The 26,131-nt window shown below is 41.2% G+C and overlaps 1 protein-coding gene across 4 annotated transcripts in view; it reads right to left on the bottom strand.

Moving 5' to 3' along the window:
* Positions 1 to 26,131, bottom strand: part of CENPI (centromere protein I) — a 71,174-nt gene that overhangs the window by 17,816 nt on the left and 27,227 nt on the right. For all 4 annotated transcript variants that reach the window (XM_062184030.1, XM_062184028.1, XM_062184027.1 and 1 more), the window contains exons 15-19: positions 24,915 to 25,009; positions 20,278 to 20,413; positions 19,281 to 19,405; positions 16,969 to 17,017; positions 16,286 to 16,504 (exon numbers count right to left, since the gene is read on the bottom strand). In XM_062184030.1, the coding sequence (XP_062040014.1) occupies positions 16,286 to 16,504; positions 16,969 to 17,017; positions 19,281 to 19,405; positions 20,278 to 20,413; positions 24,915 to 25,009 (624 nt within the window). The remainder of the gene's footprint in view (positions 1 to 16,285; positions 16,505 to 16,968; positions 17,018 to 19,280; positions 19,406 to 20,277; positions 20,414 to 24,914; positions 25,010 to 26,131) is intronic.

Below are 26,131 nucleotides of genomic sequence, written 5' to 3'. Positions count from 1 at the left end.
AACACATTAGAGAGCCTTAAAAACAGAATGGGCGAAGCAGAAGAGAGAATATCAGACTTAGAAGACAGAGAACAGGAAAGGAAACAGGCAAACCAAAGAAAAGAAGAAGAAATTAGAAATCTAAAAAATATTGTCGGGAATCTACAGGATACTATTAAAAAACCCAACATTCGGGTTCTAGGAGTTCCTGAAGGCATGGAGACGGAGAAAGGATTAGAAGGCATTTTCAGTGAGATACTAGCAGAAAATTTCCCAGGTTTGGAGAAGGACAGAGGCATCTTAGTACAGGAAGCTTATAGAACCCCTAATAAACATGACCAAAAGAGATCCTCACCACGACACATCGTAATCAAACTCACCACAGTGAAACATAAAGAAAAGACCCTAAAATGTGCAAGAGAGAAACGTCAGATTACTCTTAGAGGATCTCCAATTAAACTCACAGCAGAGTTCTTTTTTTTTTTTTCTTGATTTCTTTCTTTTTTTTTTTTTAACTTTTATTTAATGAATATAAATTTCCAGTGTACAGCTTATGGATTACAATGGCTTCCCCCCCCCCATAACTTCCCTCCCACCTGCAACCCTCCCCTCTCCCGCTCCCTCTCCCCTTCCATTTGCATCAAGATTCATTTTCAATTCTCTTTATATACAGAAGATCAATTTAGTATAAAGATTTCAACAGTTTGCACCCACATAGAAACACAAAGTGAAACATACTGTTGGAGTACTAGTTATAGCATTAAATCAAAATGTACAGCACATTAAGGACAGAGATCCCACATGAGGAGCAAGTGCACAGTGGCTCCTGTTGTTGACCCAACAAATTGACACTCTAGTTTATGGTGCCAGTAACCATCCTAGGCTGTCGTCATGAGTTGCCAAGGCTATGGAAGCCTTCCAAGTTTGCCGACTCTGATCATATTTAGACAAGGTCATAAAAGACAGAGTGAGGATAGTAACCAATGATCCTAAGAGTGGCATTTACCAGGTTTGAACAATTATACAGCATTAAGTGGGGAAGAGGACCATCAGTACACACAGGTTGGGAGTAGAGCCATTGGTGGTAGAGTAGAGGTTATGATTACAAAGGAATGAGGCCAAAGTGCGCTAGACAGGGCCTAGAAAAAAGGACAGAGTCATTATTAGAGGAGCTAAGAAAGGTGCTGTCTAAGCTACAAGTAATTTTTCTGATTGAGAGGCAAATAGAACCTGATAGAAGGGGCTTGATAATAATCTGGTGGGCTTTAGGCCTTGTAAGTTCAGAGGCCCAGACCTATCTATCTCTTCACATGGGGTATATCCTAAGGGAGGTGTGAACCTCCTAGGGGAAGGCACTCTGTTGACTTTCATTACTTGGCTGGCCTGGGAGGAGAGCTGGCCAGGTAAAGGCAGGGGGCATCTCTAACAAGAAATTTACAGTTCTGCCTGCAATGTTGCTGACCCTACTTGACCATCCCCTCCGCTGCAGTGGTCCCTTTGGAAGTTGGGCTGAGTGAAGGGCTTTTCAGCTTAGAGCCAATAAGATCTGTGGCTCTGACCTGGGCATCCTTCGACTCCAGGGCAGGTCCATTTCCAGTGATCCAACTCTTGGCAGAGCTGCCAGGGCTCTTCACAAGCTGACTTCTGCTGAAGCCCAGGCTTACCACATTGAAAGCCACTGCAGTGGACTGGCCTGTTGGGTCTCCTTGAGGGCAGATCACTGTACAGATCAGCCATTAATAGGCCTGCCACCCATTGCTTCTGATGCCTAGCTTTCTTTTCCTCCTGGTTTGTGTTCAAGCAGACCAGAGGATGCAAGTCAAGGGAGTGCCCGTTTCCCATCTCTAATCTTCGGTGGCCTGAACTACAAGTCTATAGTCACAGGCATGTTCTGTAGTAGTTTTTCTAAGGTAGACAATGCCCATGAGGAAAATTATATTCTCACTTGAAAACTTTCTTTCCCTTTGGTCTGAAAGGGAGGTTTTTTCTACTTACTGTATACTTCGCTGATGGCGAAGTGAATCTAGCTATGAGATTATTATTTAAGTTCTTATTTTGGCTATGCTATTGCAGAAAAATGTTAGCCATCTCTTTTATAAGGTCTAAAGATTAAATTGTGCATCCTACAGATTCCTTCATAATAGAATTAGTTTCCTACCTTGAAGAGAATAGAGAAATGAAAGAATAAGTTGGGCTTAGAATAGAGAAGTGAGGGAGCAAGTCCTAGATCGCACAGCAGACTTCTCATCAGAAACCCTACAAGCTATAAGGGAATGGCGAGACATAGCCCAGGTACTAAGAGAGAAAAACTGCCAGCCCAGAATACTATATCCTGCAAAGCTCTCATTTGTGAATGAAGGTGAAATTAAGACTTTTCATAGCAAACAGAAACTGAAAGAATTTGTTGCCACTCATCCTGCCCTGCAAAAGATGCTTAAAGATGTGTTACACACAGAAACATGGTCATCAATATGAAAGAAGGTAAAGGAAGGAAACCTCACAGCAAAAGATCACAGGAAGCTCAATTTCTCTTTGACATAGAATTAAACTCTGATGCTCTGTTAAAGCAATGTGTTAAAGTAATCTATTACGTTCTCTTGATGTCTGTTAAATTCTAATTGTTCAAAATCAGCTGTATTTTTATTAAGAGCTATGGGTTATTAAATATGTGCTTATTTTCAAAGATTTGAATAATCACCTTGTAACAATGATCAAATTTGGTCTATGTTATGTCATGATTTTAAGGAATCTTATTTCAACCAGATATTTTGGATTTTGAGCCTTCTTGGCATTCTTGACAGGCATTCAAAAAATCAAAGTTTCAAACAATCTGGTCTCTAAAATTTCCAGTAAATCCTGGACTTTGGTTTTTCCAGTGTGGGCCCAACTGAAAAAATCGAAGGACCTATGTCTCTCATCTTATAGAGACACCAACTAATCAGTCTATTTGGATTATATTAGAAGGACTGTCAAGATGTGATGTGGTACCAAACTTTAAGTTTCTATAATGGAAAAAGCTATCAATACAAATGTTTGAGAATTAAAAAGTCTAATGATCTTGTGTTACTAGACATGATAGTTATCTTAATGAGAAAGCCCCAGAGGCCTAAAGGATTAAATACTTGTAAAATCCTACAGGTGCTTTCAAAAATACTGTGAAGTAAGCAAGTGCCTCTTGTTGGTTGATGAGTTTATAATTTTAAACATGGCGACTTAAAGTCTTTTGACATCCACAGTTATATATGATGTGCTGCTCATAAAACTAAAGCATTGTTGGTTCTGTGTTCAGCTGTCCTCCTATAGGTTCCTATGGACTTTTTCCAGCCACTTTTATTGTATTCAGTACTTTGGGATGGCTCTGTAAACAGATGAAGCCAATAATGTATTAATAGTACCAACTGAGAGAAAGTATGGTTAACTGAGGTTGCTAAAAACAAAAAGCAATTCAAATCAATTGGCAATCTACAAAAAGAGTTAAAGATTTTAAAAGCTATTATTAAAGTTGCTATATTGGTCTATTATGCTATGTTATATGTGTGTACATATTGTATGTCCACATGGGGAAATTTTATTAAGAGTTTTATTTTAAATGGCTTATAGATAAGATTGTCCATAAATTTAAGCTGCTAAAATCAATCAAAGATACATTTTAATTTGTGTGACCTGAATCTGTGTATCATATGTTTTAAACTTGTTGGTAGAAAGAAACTAAAAACATTTTAGATGGTTGTGCTTAAGTTTACTGGCTAAACAAACTACACCATGTTAGATATTTAAGAGGTGTTTTCAAATACATGATTCTTAAAATTTATAGAAGGCATTGGACCTTCTGGTAAATGTTTTCTTAAGTTGTTATCTAATGGTTGAAACGGTTTGCTAAGTATTCATGTAATATTGCTATTGTCAGCAAGCGATCTAGGACTTGCTCCCTCATTTCTCTATTCTAAGCCCAACTTATTCTTTCATTTCTCTATTCTCTTCAAGGTAGGAAACTAATTCTATTATGAAGGAATCTGTAGGATGCACAATTTAATCTTTAGACCTTATAAAAGAGATGGCTAACATTTTTCTGCAATAGCATAGCCAAAATAAGAACTTAAATAATAATCTCATAGCTAGATTCACTTCGCCATCAGCGAAGTATACAGTAAGTAGAAAAAACCTCCCTTTCAGACCAAAGGGAAAGAAAGTTTTCAAGTGAGAATATAATTTTCCTCATGGGCATTGTCTACCCTAGAAAAACTACTACAGAACATGCCTGTGACTATAGACTTGTAGTTCAGGCCACCGAAGATTAGAGATGGGACACGGGCACTCCCTTGACTTGCATCCTCTGGTCTGCTTGAACACAAACTAGGAGGAAAAGAAAGCTAGGCATCAGAAGCAATGGGTGGCAGGCCTATTAATGGCTGATCTGTACAGTGATCTGCCCTCAAGGAGACCCAACAGGCCAGTCCACTGCAGTGGCTTTCAATGTGGTAAGCCTGGGCTTCAGCAGAAGTCAGCTTGTGAAGAGCCCTGGCAGCTCTGCCAAGAGTTGGATCACTGGAAATGGACCTGCCCTGGAGTCGAAGGATGCCCAGGTCAGAGCCACAGATCTTATTGGCTCTAAGCTGAAAAGCCCTTCACTCAGCCCAACTTCCAAAGTGACCACTGCAGCGGAGGGGATGGTCAAGTAGGGTCAGCAACATTGCAGGCAGAACTGTAAATTTCTTGTTAGAGATGCCCCCTGCCTTTACCTGGCCAGCTCTCCTCCCAGGCCAGCCAAGTAATGAAAGTCAACAGAGTGCCTTCCCCTAGGAGGTTCACACCTCCCTTAGGATATACCCCATGTGAAGAGATAGATAGGTCTGGGCCTCTGAACTTACAAGGCCTAAAGCCCACCAGATTATTATCAAGCCCCTTCTATCAGGTTCTATTTGCCTCTCAATCAGAAAAATTACTTGTAGCTTAGACAGCACCTTTCTTAGCTCCTCTAATAGTGACTCTGTCCTTTTTTCTAGGCCCTGTCTAGCGCACTTTGGCCTCATTCCTTTGTAATCATAACCTCTACTCTACCACCAATGGCTCTACTCCCAACCTGTGTGTACTGATGGTCCTCTTCCCCACTTAATGCTGTATAATTGTTCAAACCTGGTAAATGCCACTCTTAGGATCATTGGTTACTATCCTCACTCTGTCTTTTATGACCTTGTCTAAATATGATCAGAGTCGGCAAACTTGGAAGGCTTCCATAGCCTTGGCAACTCATGACGACAGCCTAGGGTGGTTACTGGCGCCATAAACTAGAGTGTCAATTTGTTGGGTCAACAACAGGAGCCACTGTGCACTTGCTCCTCATGTGGGATCTCTGTCCTTAATGTGCTGTACATTTTGATTTAATGCTATAACTAGTACTCCAACAGTATGTTTCACTTTGTGTTTCTATGTGGGTGCAAACTGTTGAAATCTTTATACTAAATTGATCTTCTGTATATAAGGAGAATTGAAAATGAATCTTGATGCAAATGGAAGGGGAGAGGGAGCGGGAGAGGGGAGGGTTGCGGGTGGGAGGGAAGTTATGGGAGGGGGAAGCCATTGTAATACATAAGCTGTATACACTGGAAATTTATATATTCATTAAATAAAAGTTAAAAAAAATATGTAAAAAAAGAAAACGGCCCAAGTCCTTGGGCCCCTGCACACAGCATGGGAGACCCGGAAGAAGCTCCTGGCTCCTGGCTTCGGATTGGCAAAGCTTCGGCCATTGCAACCATTTGGAGAGTGAACCAGTGGATGGAAGACCTCTCTCTCTGTCGCTACCTCTCTCTGTAACTTTGTCTTTCAAATAAATAAAATAAATCTTTAAAAAAATCAAGAGCCAAAAAAGTGTGTTATAGCATATGGTGTTGAAAAAGATAATTTAGGGGCTGATGCTGTGGCACAGCAGGTAGAGCCGCTGCCTGGAGTGCCAGTATCCCAGAAGGACCAGGGTAAAGTCGCAGATGTTCTACTTCCAATCCAGCTCCCTGATAATATGCCTGGGAAAACAGCAGAAGATGGTCCAAGTCCCTGAGTCCCTGCATCCACGTGGGAGACCCGGAAGAAACTCCTGGCTCCTGGCTTTGGCCTGGCCCAACCCTGGCCATTACAGCCTTTTGGGGAGTGAACCAGCAGATGGAAGATATCTTACTCTGTCTCTCCTCTCTGTCTCTGTAACTCTACCTCTCAAATAAGTAATCTTTTTTTTTTTAAAAAAAAGATAATTTACACAGAAATATACAGCATGTTTCCAGAAGGATATTCAAGAAACTCCAGAGAATGGCTGCTTCTGGAGAGGGGAGCTAAGTAACTATTGGGAAAATATTTTAAAAACTATCAATATTTGTCTTATGAACTCACCTATTTTGCCTCCTACAATGCTGGCATCCATATAGGTGCCAGTTTGTGTCCTGGCTGCTCTACTTCTGATCCAGCTCTCTGTAAGTGCACTTGGGAAAGCATCAGAAGATGACCCAAGTGTTTGGGCCCCTGCCACCTATGTGGGAGATCTTGATGGAGTTCCTGGGTCTTAGCTTCAGCCTTTCCCAGCACTGGCCACTTGTGGCCATGTATGGAGTGAATCAGTGGATGGAAGATCTCTATCTCCCTTTCCCTCCTTCCTTCCTTCCCCCTCTCACCCCACCTACCTCCCTCTCTCTTCTCCTCCCCCTCTCCCTTCTCTGTCTCTCTCGCTCTCTCTGTAACTCTTTCAAATAAATTTTTTTTAAAAAAACTGTCATAAAAGTATCTCTGAATGACATAAATTAATTTTAAAAACTGTATTGGGGCTGGAGCTGTGGCGTACTGGGTGAAGCTGCTACCTGCAGTACCGGCATCCCATATGGGCGCCGGTTTGGGTCCCAGCTGCTCCACTTCCAATCCAGCTCTCTGCTATGGCCTGGGAAAGAGTAAAAGATGGCCCAAGTCCCCCTGCACCCGTGTGGGAGACCTGGAGGTAGCTCCTGGCTCCTGGCTTTGGATTGGCCCAGCTCCGGCTGTTGCAGCCATTTGGAGAGTGAACCAGCAAATGAAGACCTCTCTTTCTCTCTGCCTCTCTTCTCTCTCTGTATAACTCTGACTTTCAAATATATAAATCAATCTTTTTTAAAAAACTGTATTAATGTGCAATTTTTTGATTAATAAGTAAATAACAGCCATCATCATCTAAGCAGTTACTAAATGCCAAAGACACTGAGATCACATGCTTCATGAAATTTAGTCTTTACAACATTGCTTTCACAGGGAAGTAAGTGTTATAATTCCTATTTAATAGAAAAGGTAACTGAAGCCCGAAGAGTTAGAGGAATTCGTTCAAGGTCACATAGTTGCTCAGCAATGGAGCCAGGATTTGAGCCAAGAGGTAACTTCCAACTTCTTAAATTTACTTTGATTTTTCAGTAATGGTACGCTAGGTCATTTGTATCAACCCTTCCACTGAGGACAACTAAAAGAGGGTCATTTTTTTTTTAAATCTTAAGCATCAAAATGAACGGAAGTTTTCCTTTAGAAAAAATATTTCAGTTAATAAAGGAGAAAGAATGATAAAATTTGGGAATGGCCATCAATGCCCTCTAACACAACAAGAGAGACAACGAGATAATTAAGTTCCTTCTGATGGAAATACTTAATGCGCTCTATGGAGTACTCCTGCCACACACAAAAAATTATAAAAGATCCTGAATCTGACTAAGCCCTTAGATCTAACTATCAATTTACAGGAAATAGCAGAGACAAGGAAATGATACCACGGGGATGCAAACAGTAAAATCTAGGTTGTGGAAAACTCTGCAAGACAATCTGTAAATAAACAAATCAATAAAATGGTAGAAGAAAAAAGGAGGATTAAAAAATTAAGATTCAACAGACACATCTGATGACTGCAATGAATGGATCTCATTTAGATCCTGATCCAAACTGAAAAACAGTGATGAAACAACTAGGGAAATGTGGACACTAGTATATTTCAAGATATTAAGGAACTGTAACTTTTTAAGGATTGATAATGATATTTGGGTTAGTTAAAAAGTACCTACATGGAGTTTTACTACCAGGATGAGATGATGAAGTGCTCTGTGGAGCAGCAAAATGGGCAAAGTCACCAAAAACTATTTTTAAAAATCCAGCACTTTGAGTCTCTGGAAACTGTCCTAAGGGCATACAAGAAACGTCAAACAATTATTTAAGGTAGTGTACTAAAACTCAGTTAGAACTGCAAGTATCTGTGGCACCCGAACCGTGACCACCTCCTTCCCAGTGAGTGTGGCCAAGATTTCAGGCCTCCCTTCCTTCACTCAGCCCTCACTCAGCACAGGTTTTATCCCAGCTGCAGCAGGCCAAGAATACTGGTGCCTTGACCACTTCTGCCGCAACTCACTCACCGTGCAGATCCCATGTTGGGAGAGGTAAGAGAACAGAAAAGTCACTACACTGCCTAGTGTCCAGTATAACAGTGGCTCAGAGATTTTCCTAGGGAGAGAAGCAGTCCATAAGAAGAGAGAGTTGCAAAGCTGTCCACAAAGGAACTGACTTATTTGAAACAGAGTGTGGAGGAAGTCCAAGCATAAGGTATTCGACAAAACAATAGCCTCCATAAGAGGAAAAAACTACACTACAGTTAAGCGACCTCATTGAAAGAGAACTTGAAAAGAGACAAGCAAGAGGGGACCCTCTTAAGGACAGAACAAATCTTATCTTGCTACCACAGCATCACATACTAGAGCCAGGGTTCGAGTCCCAGCTAGTCTGTTTCAGATGTAGCTCCCTGCTAATGTGCCTGGGAAGGCAGCAGCAGATGATGGTCCAAGCCCTTGGGCCCCTGCCACCCAGAGGGGAACCCAGAATGGAACCTACCACACCACAGCGCCGGCCCCAGATAATAAATAAACCTTAAAAAAAAAAAAAACCTTCAGATTGGCTTCAAAAACCACCTTTGTCTGAATTAATTAAATCAGACTATTTAGCAATTTATGCCCAGGGCACTGTCAAAAACAATACTGTAATTGGTCAGTAATTAGTGGACTCTAAAAAAGAGGACATAATTCCAACAAAGCAGACAATCTTAACAGACAGATTAAGAAAAGGCAGTTAAAGAAAACTATGTCCTAAAACTACTGTTATCCCAGGTGATTGTACACAATGGGATGAAATTTTAAAAATCAACAACAAAAAAATGGAGATACTCATAAATATGTAGAAATTAAACAGTACACTCCTAAATAACCAAAGGGTCAAAAGCGCAGCCAAAAAGAAAATGAGAAAATATTTTTAGATAAATTTATAGCTGTAAATGCCAACATTTAAAAAGGGAAAAAATATTTTAGATAAATTTATAGTTGTAAATGCCAACATTTAAAAAGGGACAAAATATTTTTAGATAAATTTATAGCTGTAAATGCCAACATTTAAAAGGGACATCTCAATTCTATAAACCACTGCTTTGAGAAACTCTATAAAGGAGAGGAAACCAAACCTAAAGAAGAGAATAAAGATCAGAGAAGGAATACATGAAATAATTAATTTAAAAACAGTATTTTCACACTTCTTAACTTCAAAAGTTACTACAAAGTTATAATAACAAATAAAAGTGTGGTACTGGCATAAAGACAGACATACAGACTCATGGAATGAAACAGCCCAAAAGGAACACTCATGTATACGGCCAAATGATCTTTCGCCAAAGGATGCCAAGACCACTCAATAGGGAAAGGACAGTAACCGGTATTAGGAAAACTGGATATTCATATGCAAAAGAATGAAGTTAGACCCCTACTTCACAGCCCATATAAAAATTTACTCAAAATCAATTACAGACCTAAACCTAAGACTTAAGACTGTAAAATTCCTAGAAGACAACATAGGGGAAGTGCTCTGTGACATTGGATTTGGCAATGATTTCCTCGAGATGACATCAAGCATAAGAAATGAAAGAAAAAATAGATAACTTGGACTTCATCAAATTTAAAACTTTAGTGTATGAAGGCATTATGAGTATGGCTTCTCTATGTCTCTCCTTTAAGTGGAATCACACAGTGTTTGGTCCTTTTGTTAATGGCTTACTTCACTAAGTATAATAGAACATCCTTTTCAAGGCTGAATGATATTCCGTTGTAGGTATACACCACACTGTTTATCTGTTTATAGACATTTAGGATGCTTCTGACTTTTGGCTATTGTGAATAATGCTGCTGCAAACATGGGTATACAATTACCTGTTCAAGTTCCTGCCCTCAATTCTTTTGGCTATCTATCCAGAAGGGGAACTGCTGGATCATGTGGTAATTCTGTTTTTGAGGAACCACCATCCTGTTTTCCCTAGCAGCTACACCAGTTCATACTCACAACAGCAATGTACAAGGGTTCCAATTTTCACACATCCTTACTAGCACTTATTATTTTATGGGGATTTTTAAAAATAGTAACCATCCTAATGGATATGAGGTGGTATCTCTTTGTGGTTATGCAAAATGAAAAAATTTCAATTTCTTGTGGTTATGCAAATGAAAAAATTTCTATGGCAAGCTTGTAGTCTGACCTCCTATGGTCCACGGAATCTTGGGCATAGAACTTGAATTTGGGTAGCTTCAGACAAAGAGCACACCCAGCTACCTATGAGAAGTAAATGAAAATCCTCTGTAGGATAGTATCGTTTTAGTTTTTAAATTATTTCTACCAAATAATATTCCAGATGTTCAGCACATGGTCAAAGTCAGCCAGGCACAAAAGAAATCTAAAAAGCACAGGGAAGTAGTAGCAGAAAAAGTAGGCAACAGAGACAAACACACAAAGACATCAGATATTGGAATCATCAAGAAACTGGATGGGAAAAACAAAAACCAATAAAAACAGTTACCTACAGTAGATGAGAAGACTTAAAAGAAGCTAGGAGGAAAGTGAGATTTTCAGAGTTTAGAACTGGAACTGGGGAGGGCACTTAGGCTAGTGGTTAAGATACCAGTTGGGATGCCCACACCCTGTATTGGAGCACCTCGGTTTGAGTCTTGGCTCTGCTCCCAATTCCAGCTCCTCACAAATGTGCTCCCTGGAGGTAGCAGGTGACAGTGCAAGTGGTTGGGTCACTGCCACCCACAAGGGAGACCTACATTGAATTCCCAGACCTACAGTGACTTCCCAGCTCACAGCTTTGATCTGGGGCATTTGACCAAACCAGCAGATACAAGCTATTTGTGTCTAATAAAAAAAAATTGGAATTATGTAAATGTTTTACATAGTTTAAGAATAAAACTATATCTAAAAAAAGAATCTGTAAAACATGAAAACAAACTAAAACAAATGTACCTAACTGTATGTAATATACAATATTTACATTGTTACAATATTTACACTGTACATTTGTAGTAGAATTTAGTACAGGAGCAGGAAGACCCAAAAATATTTTATATTTCATCTAGTCATCCCAAATTAGTAATATTAATTTGTAACAGGTTTGTATATACTTAGTGATAAAATAAGCAAGTTATTATAAAGGCAAGAGGAAAAACAAGAGGAAGGAATATCAGAAAATCACTAAGATCTAGCAGCCTTGAAATCCTTCTATATAGTTAAAAATGTAATTTTTATTTAAATATTAAATCGATCAATATGTTCTGAAGGGTTCCATATTGCTTTTTTCACTACCCAGTCCTTGCCTCCATTTTAAAACCTCATCTCCTACCATGCTACAATCCAGCCTAGTATCTCTTTTAAAAAGAAAAAAAAAGATTTATTTATTTGAAAGATACAGTTACAGACAGTGAGAGGGAGAGGCAAAGAGAAAGGTCTTCAATCCACTAGTTTACTCCCAAATGGCCAAAACGGCCAGAGCTGAGGTGATCTGAAGCCAGGAGCTTCTTCCTGGTCTCCCACGTGGGTGCAGGGGCCCAAGCGTCTGGGCTATCTTCCTTCTTTTTTTTTTTTTTAAGATTTATTTATTTTACTTGAAAGTCAGAGTTACACAGAGGAAGGAGAGGCAGAGAGAGAGAGAGAAAGAGAGAGAGAGAGAGAGAGGTCTTCCATCCTATGGTTCACTCCCCAGTTGGCTGCAACAACCAGAGCTGCACCAATCCGAAGTCAGGAGCCAGGAGCCTCTTCCGGGTCTCCCATGCAGGTGCAGGGGCCCAAGGACTTGGGCCATCTTCTACTGCTTTCCCAGGCCATAGTAGAGAACTGGATCAGAAGTGGAGCAGCCGGGACTCGAACCAGTGCCCATATGGGATGCTGGCACTTCAGGCCAGGGTGTTAACCCGCTGCGCCACAGTGCGGGCCCCTGGGCCATCTTCTGCTTTCCCAGGCCACAGCAGAGAGCTGGATCAAAGAGGGGAATGCCAGTGCCGCAAGGGAAGGATTAATCTACTGAGCCACAGCACCGCCCTGTCTAGTATTTCTTGACCCTGTAGTATATCAGAACTATTACATAAGGGTACTTCAGAAAGTTCAAGGACGATAGACTTAAACTTATTGTGGTGCAAAACTTCTAAAATCCATGCAAAGCTCTTTTCATATCATGCATTTTCCATGAACTTTTTGAAGTCCCCTCATATGTCAAGTGCCCCAAACCAAGCAGGCTCTAGTCTAACATAAGCGTCAGCTAATCATGGCCCAAAGCCAGTCCTGTACCTGTTTTTGCAAATAAACTTTTATTAAAACGCAAATATGCCTCTTTGTTTACACAGCACCTATACTCATACTACAACAGCAAGGTTAAGCTGTCTTGGTAAAGACTACAGGTTCTGTAAAACCTAAAATATTTACAGCCTAGCCCTCCACAGGAAAATCTGCTGCCCTCGTTCTGACAATCGGCTCTGCATCTTTGTGCTTTTCTGTGAATTCTGCTTCTGTCTTGGCAAGTTCACCTGCATCCTTCAAAACTGATTAGCATCACTGCTACAAAATTTGAACTTAGCAGCCCTTTATATTTTTTCATTTTCCGTTATACTTTCCCAATTACATTACTCATGCTTTATTCTAAGAAAACTGTTTGATGGCTGCCTCTCTGACTAAACTGTAAGCTCTACGAAGGTAACATTCACATATGTCTTGTTCACTACAGTGCCTAGTAAACGACATGCATGTATATTTTTTTAATTTTCATGGTACCTTTGCTTAGTCTTTGTGTAGTACACATTTATTTATTTTCGACTTTTACTTAAAAGGCAGAGTCACAGAGAGGAGGAAGAGAGAGAGAGAGAGAGAGGTCTTCCATTGCTGGTTTACTCCCCAAATGGCCACAACGGCCAGAGCTGGGTCGACCCAAAGCCAGAAGCTTCCTCTGGGCCTCCCACATGGGAGGAGGGGCCTGAGCACTTGGGCCATCCTCCACTGCCTTCCCAGACCACCAGCGGGGAGCTGGATCTGAAGTGGAGCAGCAGGGACTCAAACCGGTGTCCATATGGGATGCTGGTGCTGCAGGCAGAGGCTTAACCTACTATGCCACAGCATCGGCCCCTATATGCATTTATTAAACATTGATTCAATGATTGTTTTTCCACTCTACATATTTTTCTTCATTTTTAGATTTCTTTAGAATTGTTACATTTCTCAATATTCCAGGTATTTGTTTTTTTCAGGGTATTTGTACTCTCACCCTGTTGTGCCATTCAAGCATTTAACATACATACTCCTTGAGGTTTTCTTCAAGTCACTGATAATGCTGAAAATGACAGGGCTGAGGATAATGTCTTAAAAGGATACCGCTCAGGGGCCAGCGCTGTGGTACAGCAGGTTACTGCCCTGGCCTGAAGCGCCAGCATCCCATTTGGGCGCCGGTTCTGGTCCTGGCCGCTCATCTTCCCGTCCAGCTCTCTGCTATGGCCTGGGAAGGCAGTAGATGTCCCAGGTCCTTGGGTCCCTGCACCCATGTGGGAGACCTGGAAGAAGCTCCTGGCTCCTGGCTTTGGATCGGCACAGCTCCGGCTGTTGCGACCAATTGAGGAGTGAACCATCGGATGGAAGACTTCTTTCTCTCTCTCTCTCTCTCTCTCTCTCTCTCTCTCTCCCTCCCTCCCTCCCTCCCTGCCTCTCCTTCTCTCTCTGTGTAACTCTGACTTTCAAATAAATAAATCTTTAAAAAAAAAAAGATACCCCTCAGTGGGGCTGGTGTTGTGCCATAGCAGGTAAAGTCACTGCCTGTAGTGCTGGCATCCCATATAGGCACTGGTTTGAATCCCAGCTGCTCTACTTTTGATCCAGCTCTCTGCTATGCCCTGGGAAAGCAGTAGAAGATGGCCCAAGTTCCTGGGCCCCCGCACCTGTGTGGGAGACCCGGAAGAAGCGCCTGGCACCTGGCTTTGGATCAGTGCAGCTCCAGATCGGTGCAGCTCTAGCAGTTGAGGCCATCTGGGGAGTGACCCAGTGGATGGAAGACCTTGCTGTCTCTGTTTCTGCCTCTCTGTAACTCTGCCTTTCAAATAAATCTCTTTAAAAAAGAAAAGGACACTCCTCAGGCACTCCTATCCCAGGGCAGGTGTTGTGGCACAACAGATTAAGCTGCTGCTTACAATATTCTCATCCCATATGGAAGTGCTGGTTCCACTTCTGGCTGTTCCACTTCCAAACCAGCTCATTGAAAATGCACCTGGGAAAGCAGCAAAAGATGGCCCAAGTACTTGGTCCTCTGCTACCCATGTGGGTGACACGGTTGGAGTTCCAGGCTTCTGGCTTCAGATCAGCCTGGCCCCAGCTGTTGTAGGCATTTGGAGAATCAATCAGCAGACAGAAGATATCTCTCACGTGTGCTCTTTCAAATAAATAAATGAACACATCTTCAAAAAAAAAATCCCCTGGAGACTGATGTTGCAGTGCAGCAAGTTAATCCGCTGCCTGTGATACCAGCATCCCATATGAGTACCAGGTTGTGCCCCAGTTGCTCTACTTCCAATCCAGCTCCCTGCTAATGCACCTGAGAAAGCAGTGAAGGATGGTCCAAGTACTTGGGTCCCTGCACCCATGTGGGAGACCTGTATGGAGTTTTGGGCCTGTCCTGGCCCTGGCAGTTGTAGCCATTTGGGGAGTGAATTAGTTGATAGAAGTGTGCAATTACTCACATGCTCCCTCCCTCCCTCCCTCCCCCCCATCCCCACCCTCCTCTCTATAACTCTACCTTTCAAATAAATAAATACAAATTAAAAAAAAAAGATTCCCCTTTTACCACTGCTGACCACCAGCATACTGATATTAATTCATTCAGTCAGCAATCTTTACCTTGATTCTGATTTTAGTATTGTTGAGGCTACATTTTCCATCTTGTCAAGAATTTTATGAGAGATTCTATTTCTTTGAAGCCTTTCCTTACGTGGCACTCCTCCTTCCCAAGCAGAGGTGAACCAATCGCCCTTCCATTTTTCCAACAACTGCACATTTTCTCACTTCACCTCACTGTATTATAGTAATTTATTTACAAGTCAATATCTGCTACAAGCCCATGTTTTCTTAGAAGACACTTACTTAACTGAATCTCCAGAGCCAAGCAGAAACACCAATTTTAGTTAGCACTTAAAAAAAAATAATTGGGGGGGGGGGCAGCGTTGTGGCATAGCAGGTAAAGCTGCCACCTGCAGTGCCGACATCCCATATGGGCACCGGTTCATGTCCTGGCTGCTCCACTTCCAATCCAGCTCTCTGCTATGGCCTGGGAAAGCAGCAGAAGATGGCCCAAGTCCTTGGGCCCCTGCACCTGCATAAGAGACCCAGAAGAAGCTCCTGGCTCCGGATCAGCACAGGTCCAGCCATTGAGGCCAACTGGAGAATGAACCAGCGGATGGAAGACCTCTCTCTCTCTCTGCCTCTCCTTCTCTCTCTGCGTTAACGCTAACTTTCAAATAAATAAATAAATAAATCTTTCAAAAAAAATAATAATGGGTTGGCATTGTGGCATAGCAGGCTAAACCACTGAATGCAACGTGGGCATACGAACACTGTTTTGGATCCTGGTTGCTCTGCTTCCAATTCAGCTGCCTACTAATGAACCTGGGAAAGCAGTGGTAGATGGCTCAAGTACTTGGACCCCTGTCACCCTCATGGGAGACCTGGATGGAGTTCCAGGCTCTTGGCTTTTATCTCACTCAGTCTCAATCATTGCAGCCATGTAGGGAGTGAACCAGTGGATAGAAGATGGATACCTCCTCTCTGTCCCTCCACCCCCTTCTTGCACTTTAACTCTGTCTTTCAAATAAATAAATTTTAAAAAGTAACTGAACACGTGTCTTGCAAATCTGACATAAATCTATGGCATTTCTATTTTAGCTGTTACAGTATTATTATATAAAATCTAAAATCTTTTAAATACCCTTACCTGTAGCAAGAAGGTAACAGCATAACTCAACAGAGAAGAGTGGTAGACTAAATTCAAACTCTTTTTATGCTCTTCTACTCCAAGTTTTTCAATGGTTTCAGGGCTGAAACGTATTCCCTTCTTGAAGGGCTTGGATGTCCACAGACAACCAACCATGGTTGTCAAACAGCAGTTAAACTCCTTATAGGTCTTGCTGCTGAAACTTAGCTTTGATTTTGCCTGGTGGGAAAGAAACAAAATTGTCATTACCAACTATTCTCCCTTTCCTTCTTATTCTCAACATGTCATATATATAAATATTTAATTTTTAAATAACTGTGGCATGCTGGGTAAAGCCACTATATGCAGTGCCAGCATTCCATATGGGTGTTAGCTCAAGTCCCAGCTGCTCCACTTCCAATCCAGTTCCCTGCTAACAAGCCTGGAAAAGCAGCAGAGGATGACCCAAGTGCTTGGGCCACTGCACTCAAATTGGAGATCCGGATGAAGTTCTTGGCTTCAGCCTGGCCCAGCCCTGGCAATTGCAGCCATTTGGGGAGTGACTCAGTGGATGAAGATATTCATTCTCTCTCCCTCTCTCTCTCTCCCTCTCTCTGTGTATGTCTCCCTCTCTCTGTAACTCTTTCAAATAAATAAATATTTTTAAAAAAAGGTAATTTAATACAGAAATTTATCATTTTTACCTTTTGTATCAATTCATTTTTCTTTGCAGCAGTCAAATTTTTATGATACCTATAGAAAGAACAATAGGATGAAACATTTAACATGACTTAGAATGTAATACCTTTGAAATGTAAAATAATGTATATGTTAAATGTAATTATATGCAATTGTGCATATACACAAATACCCAGTTGTCTAATTAAGGTATTGATCCTTTTGTGGTACATTCTCCTGAATGAATAAAAAGCAATACAAGTTCCAAACTGAGTTGTACATTTAAGATGTATACAAGAGTACATGTAAATTATACCTCAACAGAAAAGAAAAAACAATAAAAGAAGTGTTTTTAATATTTCAATATCAAAACATCAATAGGGGGTAGGCATTTGCCTAGCAGAAAGTCTCTTGGGATGATAACATCTCATATCAGAGTACCTGGGTTTAAGTCTTGCTCTACTCCCAATTCCAGCTTCCTCCTAATGTATACCTTGGGAGGTTGCAGATGATGGCTCAAGTAGCTGGGTCTCTTTCACCCAGATGGGAGATCTGGACTGAGTTTCTGGCTCCCAGCTTTAGTCTGGCCCAATCCCTGCTGTTGCAAATATTTGGGAAGTGAACCAGCAGATGGGAATTTCATCTTTCTCTGGATGTCTCTCAAATAAATAAATAAATAATAGAGGCTCAAAAGCAGTCAGTCACTGAGAGAGAGCATTTTCTTTTTATATATTTGTAAGGCAGATAGGTAGAGACAGATCTTCCATCTTGTGCTTCACTCTTTAAATGTCTACAATAGCCAGTACTGGGCTCAATCTGAATCTTCCCACATGGGTGTTAAGGACCCAAATTTACTTAACCCATCACCTGCTGCATTCCAGGCTGCACATTACTAGGAAGCCAGAATTGGAAGCAGAGCTGCAATCTGAACCTGGGCACTCAAACAGGAGATGTAGCAGGTGTCCCAACTGACATCTTAACTGCTATGTCCAATTCCTGCCCCAGGAATGCACTTTCTTAAGAAACACAGAACAAATGAACAAATAGAAAGGAAAAAGGAGAAATTTAGAAATGTAATTATTTTGGGGCCAGCACTGTGTCGCAGAGGGTAAAGCCACTGTCTGCTGTGAAGGCATCCCATACGGGTGCCGGTTTGAGTCCTGGCTGCTCCATTTCCCATCCAGCTCTCTGTTATGGCCTGGGATAGCAGTAGAAGATGGCCCAAGTCCTTGGGCCCCTACACCCGCGTGGGAGACCTGGAGGAAGCTCCTGGCTCCTGGCTTCGGATCGGCACAGCTCTGGCCGTTGCAGCCATCTGAGGAGTGAACGAGCAGATGGAAGACCTTTCTCTCTCTCTGCCTCTCCTCCTTTCCTCTGTGTAACTCTGACTTTCAAGTAAATAAATAAATCTTTTTAAAAAATAAAAATAAAATAAGATACTAAAAGGGCATTTGTGAGTTAAAAAAAAAAAAAAGAAATGTAATTATTTTCTTGCCTGAGAACTATTTTTAAGTAGTTTTTAAATATTTTAACCTTGACATAGTCTAACATGTTATGCCAAAAGGATCTATATTTGTGGATTGAAAAGAGTAATGTCAGTTCACAAGTAAAAGAACTACAGGAGATCAGAAATAATACTTTAAAAGTTTCACATAATTAGAAACATTTCCTTTTATTTCCTACAAAACATTTTTATAAGAGAAGCATTTGTCAGCAAATGATTTTTTTAAGATTTATTTATTTATCTGAAAGAGTTACAAAGAGAGAAAGAGAGAGAGAGATATCTTCTATCTGCTGGTTTACTCCCCAGATGGCCTCAATGGCCAGGGCTAGGCCAGGCCAAAGCCAGGAGCTTCTTCCAGGTTTCCCATGTCAGTGGCAGGGGCCCAAGGACTTGGGGCTTCTACTGCTGCTTTCCCAGAATATCAGCAGGGAACTGGATCAGAAATGGGGCAGTCAAAACATGAATTGGTGCCCATACGGGATGCTGGCATCACAGGCAACAGCTTTACCCACTATGCCACAACACCAGCCCCAAGACTAACTTTTTTAAGACACAGCAATTAGAATTAACAATGATGAGTGCAACAGCTCTATTGGTCAAAAGGTCATTAACTATATTTTTTAAGATTCCATATCTTAAGCAGTGGAGGATTTAAACATGACACAACTAGCACAATCCCACATTGGAGTGTCATGCCCAAAAGAAAACCATGCTTCATATTTCCACAGGCCCCAACAGAAAATGAAGAGGAATTTTTACCATATTATAGTTGAAGGATGAAGACAGAATTATGATATACTAATTAATAAAGTGCTTAAAAATAAAGCTTTGTACCTGTGCATAATATAACAGAGTTGGTTCAGGATACTGGCATCCAGGGTGAAGAGTGCAGAATAGAAGATCGCACGAGGAAACAACACCACCAATGGAAGGTTATAAATTAAATATATGTCACATGCCTTTGGGGAAAAATGACAGCATCAGTATGTGGATTCCTCCCCAGAACTCTGCAACCAAGTTCAGCCAAAGAATCATCAGTATAAAATAAGTAATAATATAACATTTGTTTGGACCTGACCAACTCCTGCTTAAAATAAACTTCACCAAACATTAATCCTACCATACAGCATTATTTCTAGAAGACCAATAATAAAATCATTCTTTCTGGGGACTGGTGTTGAGGTGATAGGGTAGAGGAAGGGAATATTCCTTTGGCCTTAAGTACCGTAACTACTTATCATATCAGTTACCTGTCAACCTGTAAAACAACTGAGTATTCTTCCAAACAAATACATCATATAAGAAAACCAGATATTAGTGAAAAGAGGAAGCCAGGAAAAGTGGGATATTAATGGGTACTTCCTGGATAATAGTTTTGTAGTTCTGTACAGGTTAAATACTATAGAACACTAGAACAAGAATAGAATCATAAAGGTATAAGGTACCAAGAGGAATAACGTGGTTGAAAGGCAGGAGTAGAGACCTGAAGAAACAAGAAGATACTTTCAGTTTTTGCCAGGAGTTGGGGATGTAAAATAGATAAAACAAAAAGTGATACCAGAAACAGATTTCTGCCTAGGGCCAGATTTATTCAGGTCAATATCTATTAAAGTGATACCTGGGCATAAAAAGTAGTGCGTTTGTTTTCCATTTTGTTTGATGAAATCTGTTACTCAGGCAAGAATACAATCATTAACTTCAAAATGTAAGGTTATTTGAACTATGCAAATAAGATCATAGCCTACCTTAATGTTTGCACATAAGATTTAAATAACATGCCTATGGACAGCCATCACAAAAATCAATATAGGGAAAATGAAATGTATACTACCGTCTCAAAGAAATCCAAAATAAAGTGCATCAAGAAAGTACTGTTGCTCTCCAAGCGCATGCCAATAGTGGACAGCCACCCTACATAGTGAACGAGTTTAAACACAGAGTTCATGGATTCACACAACGATGTCTCTCTGCAATAAGAAACCATAACATTCAGATCCAGAGGAGCAAAAATGCTCAAAACACCCAAGCTAAAACTGGATAATATATAAAATACTGGTAAGGATTTCAAAAACTATCAGTGCTCCAATGTATAATTAATTTTTTTATAAAAAATAAACATAGTGATTAATCATAAAACTACACTTTGCACTCTAGGGAACCTTTAAGATCAATTCATAGAATATCTTCAGCAGCTAGACTCTACTAGTAAATATCAGACAAAAAAAAAATGATAAACTCGAGACAGACATTAGATCATGTTATCAACGTTCACAGATCACAGTAGTCACCATAGCTTCTAGTAATTGCTAGGCATTAAAATCTAACACTCCTCAATTAGGGAAATCTTTAAGTGAAAGATATATATTAGAAAAACAAGTATTCTGGACGGCGCCGTGGCTTAACAGGCTAATCCTCCACCTTGCAGCACCGGCACACCAGGTTCTAGTCCCGGTTGGGGCGCCGGATTCTATCCCAGTTACCCCTCTTCCAGGCCAGCTCTCTGCTATGGCCAGGGAAGGCAGTGGAGGATGGCCCAAGTCCTTGGGCCCTGCACCCGCATGGGAGACCAGGAGAAGCACCTGGCTCCTGGCTTCAGATCAACTCGATGAGCCGGCCGCAGCGGCCATTGGAGGGTGAACCAACGGCAAAAAGGAAGACCTTTCTCTCTGTCTCTCTCTCTCTCACTATCCACTCAACCTGTCAAAAAAAAAAAAAAAAAGAATTTTAGGGGCAGGCACCATGGCGCAGTAGGTTAATCCTCTGCTTGTGGCGCCGGCATCCCATATGGGCGCTGGTTCTAGTCCCGGCTGCCCCTCTTCCAATCCACTTCTCTGCTGTGTCCTAGGAAAGCAGTAGAAGATGGCCCAGGTCCTTGGGCCCCTGAGCACCCGTGTGGGAGACCGGGAAGAAGCACCTGGCTCCTGGCTTCAGATTGGCACAGCTCCCGCCGTTGCAGCCATCTGGGTAGTGAACCAGTGGATGAAGACCTCTCTCTGTCTCTGCCTCTCACTGTCTGTAACTCTACCTCTCAAATAAATAAAATCTTAAAAAAAAAAAAAAAAGAATTTTAGAAGGACCGGCACAGTGACACAGCCATCCCATATGGGCGCTGGTTCCAGTCCCAGCTGCTCCATTTCCAATCCAACTCCCTGCTAATGCACCTGGGAAAGCAGCAATGGATGGCCCAAGTGCTTGGGCCCCTGCACCCAAATGGGAAACCTAAAAGAAGCTCCTGGTTCCTGGCTTTGGCCTGACCCAGTTCCAATCATTGCCACCTTTTGGGAAGTGAAGGAGTGTATGGAAGACCTCCCTCTCTGTTTCTACCTCTTTCTATAACTCTGCCTTTCAAATAAATAAAAATAAAAATCTTGGGAAAAAAAGAAGAATTTTAGAAAGCAGAGCTCCTTTTTAAATGTTCTCCCTTAATTTATGGTATTAATAAAGAAGAACCCCAGGATTTGGGGAAAGACAATACACACATTGTAAGCACCTATTTAAGGGGTGCCTCAGACTTTACATTGCAACTTGGCCAGATTATAAATGAAAACACATTATTCTTAACAGAATTTAGGTGGAAGAAGTTAAGCAGTTAAGTAGAATTTCTTTACAATAGCACTTCTCAGCCGGCGCTGTGGCTCACTTGGTTAATCCTCTGCCTGTGGCGCCAGCATCCCATATGGGCACCAGTTCTAGTCCCAGTTGATCCTCTTCCAGTCCAGCTCTCTGCTGTGGCCCGGGAGTGCAGTGGAGGATGGCCCAAGTGCTTGGGTTCTGCACCCACATGGGAGACCAGGAAGAAGCACCTGGCTCCTGGGTTCAGATCAGCTCAATGCCAGCCGTAGCGGCCATTTGGGGAGTGAACCAGCAGAAGGAAGACCTTTCTCTCTCTCTCTCTCTCTCTCTAACTCTACCTGTCAAATAAATTAAAAAAAAAAATACAATAACACTTCTCAAACTTCAGTGTGCACCAGAATTATTTAAGTATTACACACAGTTACTAGGCCTCACCTCCAGTGTTTCAGTAGATTTAGGACAGAACCTGATAATTTGCATCTCTAAAAAGTTCTTGGGTGATACTGATGCTGCTGGCCTAAAGACTATACTTTGGTAGAGAAGCTCATCTTTACAACATATTTTCATTGCTCAGGAATGTTCCATCTTGTATATGATCATGCAAGAAAATGTTATAATAATATGACAAATTAAAAACCATTTTCCAGGCTACCCTCAAGCAGTTTCTTTCTTCATTTCCCTGTCAATGTAGATCACTAAAGGGATAAGAACATATAGAAAACTGAGTCTGGGCTACTCTTAAACTACCCGCCAGCTGTTCACAGCTGAAGTTAAGAGAAATTTGAACATGGGTTATACATTTGGAAATACAAAGAACTACTAATTTTTTTTGGTATAATAGAACCTTTTTTTTTACATTTAAAATTGGTGTCTGAGCTTTGCTTAAAGCAATCCAAGGGGAAGGTAAAAGGGTGTGTGTTATAGATTTTAAAAAGGTCTACCATGAGTTAATAACTGTTGAAGCTCAATTAATACATAGGGGTAACACTGTACTTTTATCTTCCTTTGATTATATTTGCAATTTTCTATAATATGAAACTTTTTAAATGACAAAATAACATAGTTAATAACAGAAAAGAGGAAATACCAAAGATTTTTAGGGAGAACAAGTCAAATCAACGTGATTATGTGTTCCTTGAAATTCAGTCTTTTACTCTCATTTCGAGGGTGAAGTTCACATTTAGCAGAAATTCAGGCCATTTTATAAAATTCCAAAGTAGGGGCTGGCGTTGTGGTTCAGTGGGTTAAGCCAGGCTCCCATTCGAGTGCCAGTTCAAGTCCTGGATGCTCCACTTCCCATCTTGCTCCCTGCTAATGTGCCTGGGAAGGCAGCAGAAGATGGCCCAAATACTTGGGCCACTACCACCCACATGGGAGACCTGGATAGAGCGCCAGGCTCCTGGCTTCAGCCTGGCCCAGGCCCAGCCATTGTAGCCATTTAGGGAGTGAAGCAGTAGATGGAAGATCTCTCTCTCTCTCACTCTGTCTCTCCCTTTCTCTGTAAGTCTGCCCCTCAAATAAATGAGTGAATAAGTCCTTTATAAAAAAAATTCCAAAGTCAAAATAAATTAATACATATAGCCAAAATACATCACAAGAACATAAAAACAAAGTTGTACAGCAAAGATACCTTACAGATTTTCCTATCCATCATCAAAATTCACTTTTACATATATAAGGATACTTTTTAAATTTTATTTATTTGACAGGCAGAGTTACAGACAGTGAGAGAGAGACAGAGAGAAAGGTTTTCCCTCTGTTGGTTCACTCCCCAAATGGAAAGCATTTTTAATAAATCCTCTGCTGCTTTCCCAGGCACATTAGCAGTGAGCTGGATAGGAAGTAGAGCAGCCAGGACTCAAACCAGTGACCAAATGGGATGGCGATGCTGCAGGCCAGGGCTTTAACCCACTAAGCCACAGTGCCACCCCTTAAGAATACATTTTAAGTGAGTTAAAATGAAGGAAAGTCAAAGTTGCAAATTCTAACCTCAGCTCTCCAGTGTTTTTCTTTTTTTAATATCTAATTTATTTGAAATGGAAAAAATCTAATTTATTTGAAAGGCAGAGATACAGAGAGGAGAGAAAGAGACAGAGAGAGATCTTCCATCTGCTGGTTCATTCCCCAAATGGCCACAATAGTCAGAACTGGGCCAGACTGAAGCCATGAGCAAGGAGCTGCTTCTTTGTCTCTCACATGGGTGCAGGGGTCCCAAGTACTTGGGTCATCTTCTGTTGCTTTCCCAGGTGCATTAGCAGCGAGCTGGATTGGAAGTGGAGCAGCAGGGACTTGAACCAGCGCCCATATCCCATATCCCGTAGGCAGAAGCTTAACCTTCTATGCCACAGTGGCAGCCCCATCAGTGTTTTTCTATATTAATTGTTTTTATAAGATTTTATTTATTTGAGAAATAGTTACAGAGAGAGGGCGAGACAGAGAAAGGTCTTCCATCTGCTGGTTCACTCCAAAAACGGCCGCAACAGTGGGAGCTGAGCTGATTCGAAGTTACGAGCCAGGAGCTGCTTCTGGGTCTCCCATGCAGGGGCTGGGGCCCAAGCACTTGAGCCATCTCCCATTGCTTTCCCAGGCCATAAGCAGAGAGCTGGTTCGGAAAAGAAGTAGCCAGGACATGAATTGGCGCCCACATGGGATGCTGGCACCACAGGCGGAGGCTTAAGCTACTAAGCCATAGTGCTAGCCCCTCTGTGTTAACTCTTGCAAGTCACATTAAAGATCAAGGTTTGCTTTCTGATTTACATTATAGAAATTTGGAGAATTAATCTTTCTTTCAGAATTCTGAGGAAATAACAAGTAGGTCTCATTAAACACTATTAAACTCAATATGCAATCATTTTATACAGATCAGCTGTTATGGGGGGTTACAAGACAACTCACAGAGGACTGTCCTGTCCAGGTTTCACGTGGATGTCCTTAGAAAGCCACAACAACCAATTCTGCAGTAGCTCTTTCAGACTCTCAATAATACTACACTGAGGGAGAAAAACAACAAAAAAATGTATTATTAAGATGTTCAAGACAGTTATCCACTCCTACAACAGAAACAAATTAGAAATAAGGAAATAATTAAATAAGTTACAGTACCACAAACTAGGGCGTCACTGGAAAAATATTATGAAGGCTGTGAAAACATGAAATTGTTATGCAATGTTAATTTTGTATTGATTTTTAAATTTATGCCCATCACATTTGTAATTATATAGAAAATGATAAATCAATAAGACAAAATTTGAAAAATACTCCAAAACAAAAATAATAAAGTTACAGTGGATTTATGAGGCTTTTTCCATGCAAAATTTTTCAACAAAAAAGATTTCATTACTGACAGGCTCAACAGATCATCCAGAAACCAAAAGCACTGAAATGTGAAAATAATGAATTTTTAAAATACTGGAGACTGGCATTGTAGTACAACAGGTAAAACCACCACCTGTGATGTTGGCATCCCTTATGGGTATCGATTCATGTCCCAGCTGCTCCACTCCAAATCTAGCTCCTTGTTAATGAGCTGAGGAAAGCAGGGGAAGATGGCTCAAGTCTTTGTGTCCCTGCTCCATAGGAGATCCAGATGAGGCTACTTGCTCCTAGCTTCAGCCTGGCCCAGCCCTGGCCTTTGCAATCATTTGGGGAGTGAAACAGCAGATGGAAGACCTCTTGGTCTCTCCCTTCCTGTCTGCAACACTACTTTTCAAACAAATCTTTTTTAAAAAAAGCTGTTCATTTACTGGACTAAGCTGAGTGATCAAGCCATAAGATAAGAAGGCAATAATTAGTTACTATAGGTTTCAGAAATAATTGAGTTTTTAGCAAATTCTACTTCTCACATTCCTGTTATCCTTAGTCACCTCCTAAAATGTAAGCCCCTTAGGTCACCTGTCTTGTGTTCTATACCTTCCTGTGCCCCTTGTCCTCTTTCTTTGATCTCATCCTTCTCAAATCTCCCAACTGCAGCATCCAGAACCTCTTCTTCCATGATAAACTGCATCTACCTGGTCATATTCTATAAGGAATGTTTTCTCTGTCTCCTTACCCTAATCGTATCCTGGTCCTCTCCACCACACAACCACAAGACTATTTCCACTGAATATATTTCC

The sequence above is a fragment of the Lepus europaeus genome, chromosome X (assembly GCF_033115175.1).
Source record: "Lepus europaeus isolate LE1 chromosome X, mLepTim1.pri, whole genome shotgun sequence".
NCBI classification, from domain to species: Eukaryota; Metazoa; Chordata; class Mammalia; order Lagomorpha; family Leporidae; genus Lepus; species Lepus europaeus.
Note: the sequence above shows the minus strand (reverse complement) of the source record. Positions and strands in the feature narration are given on the sequence as shown.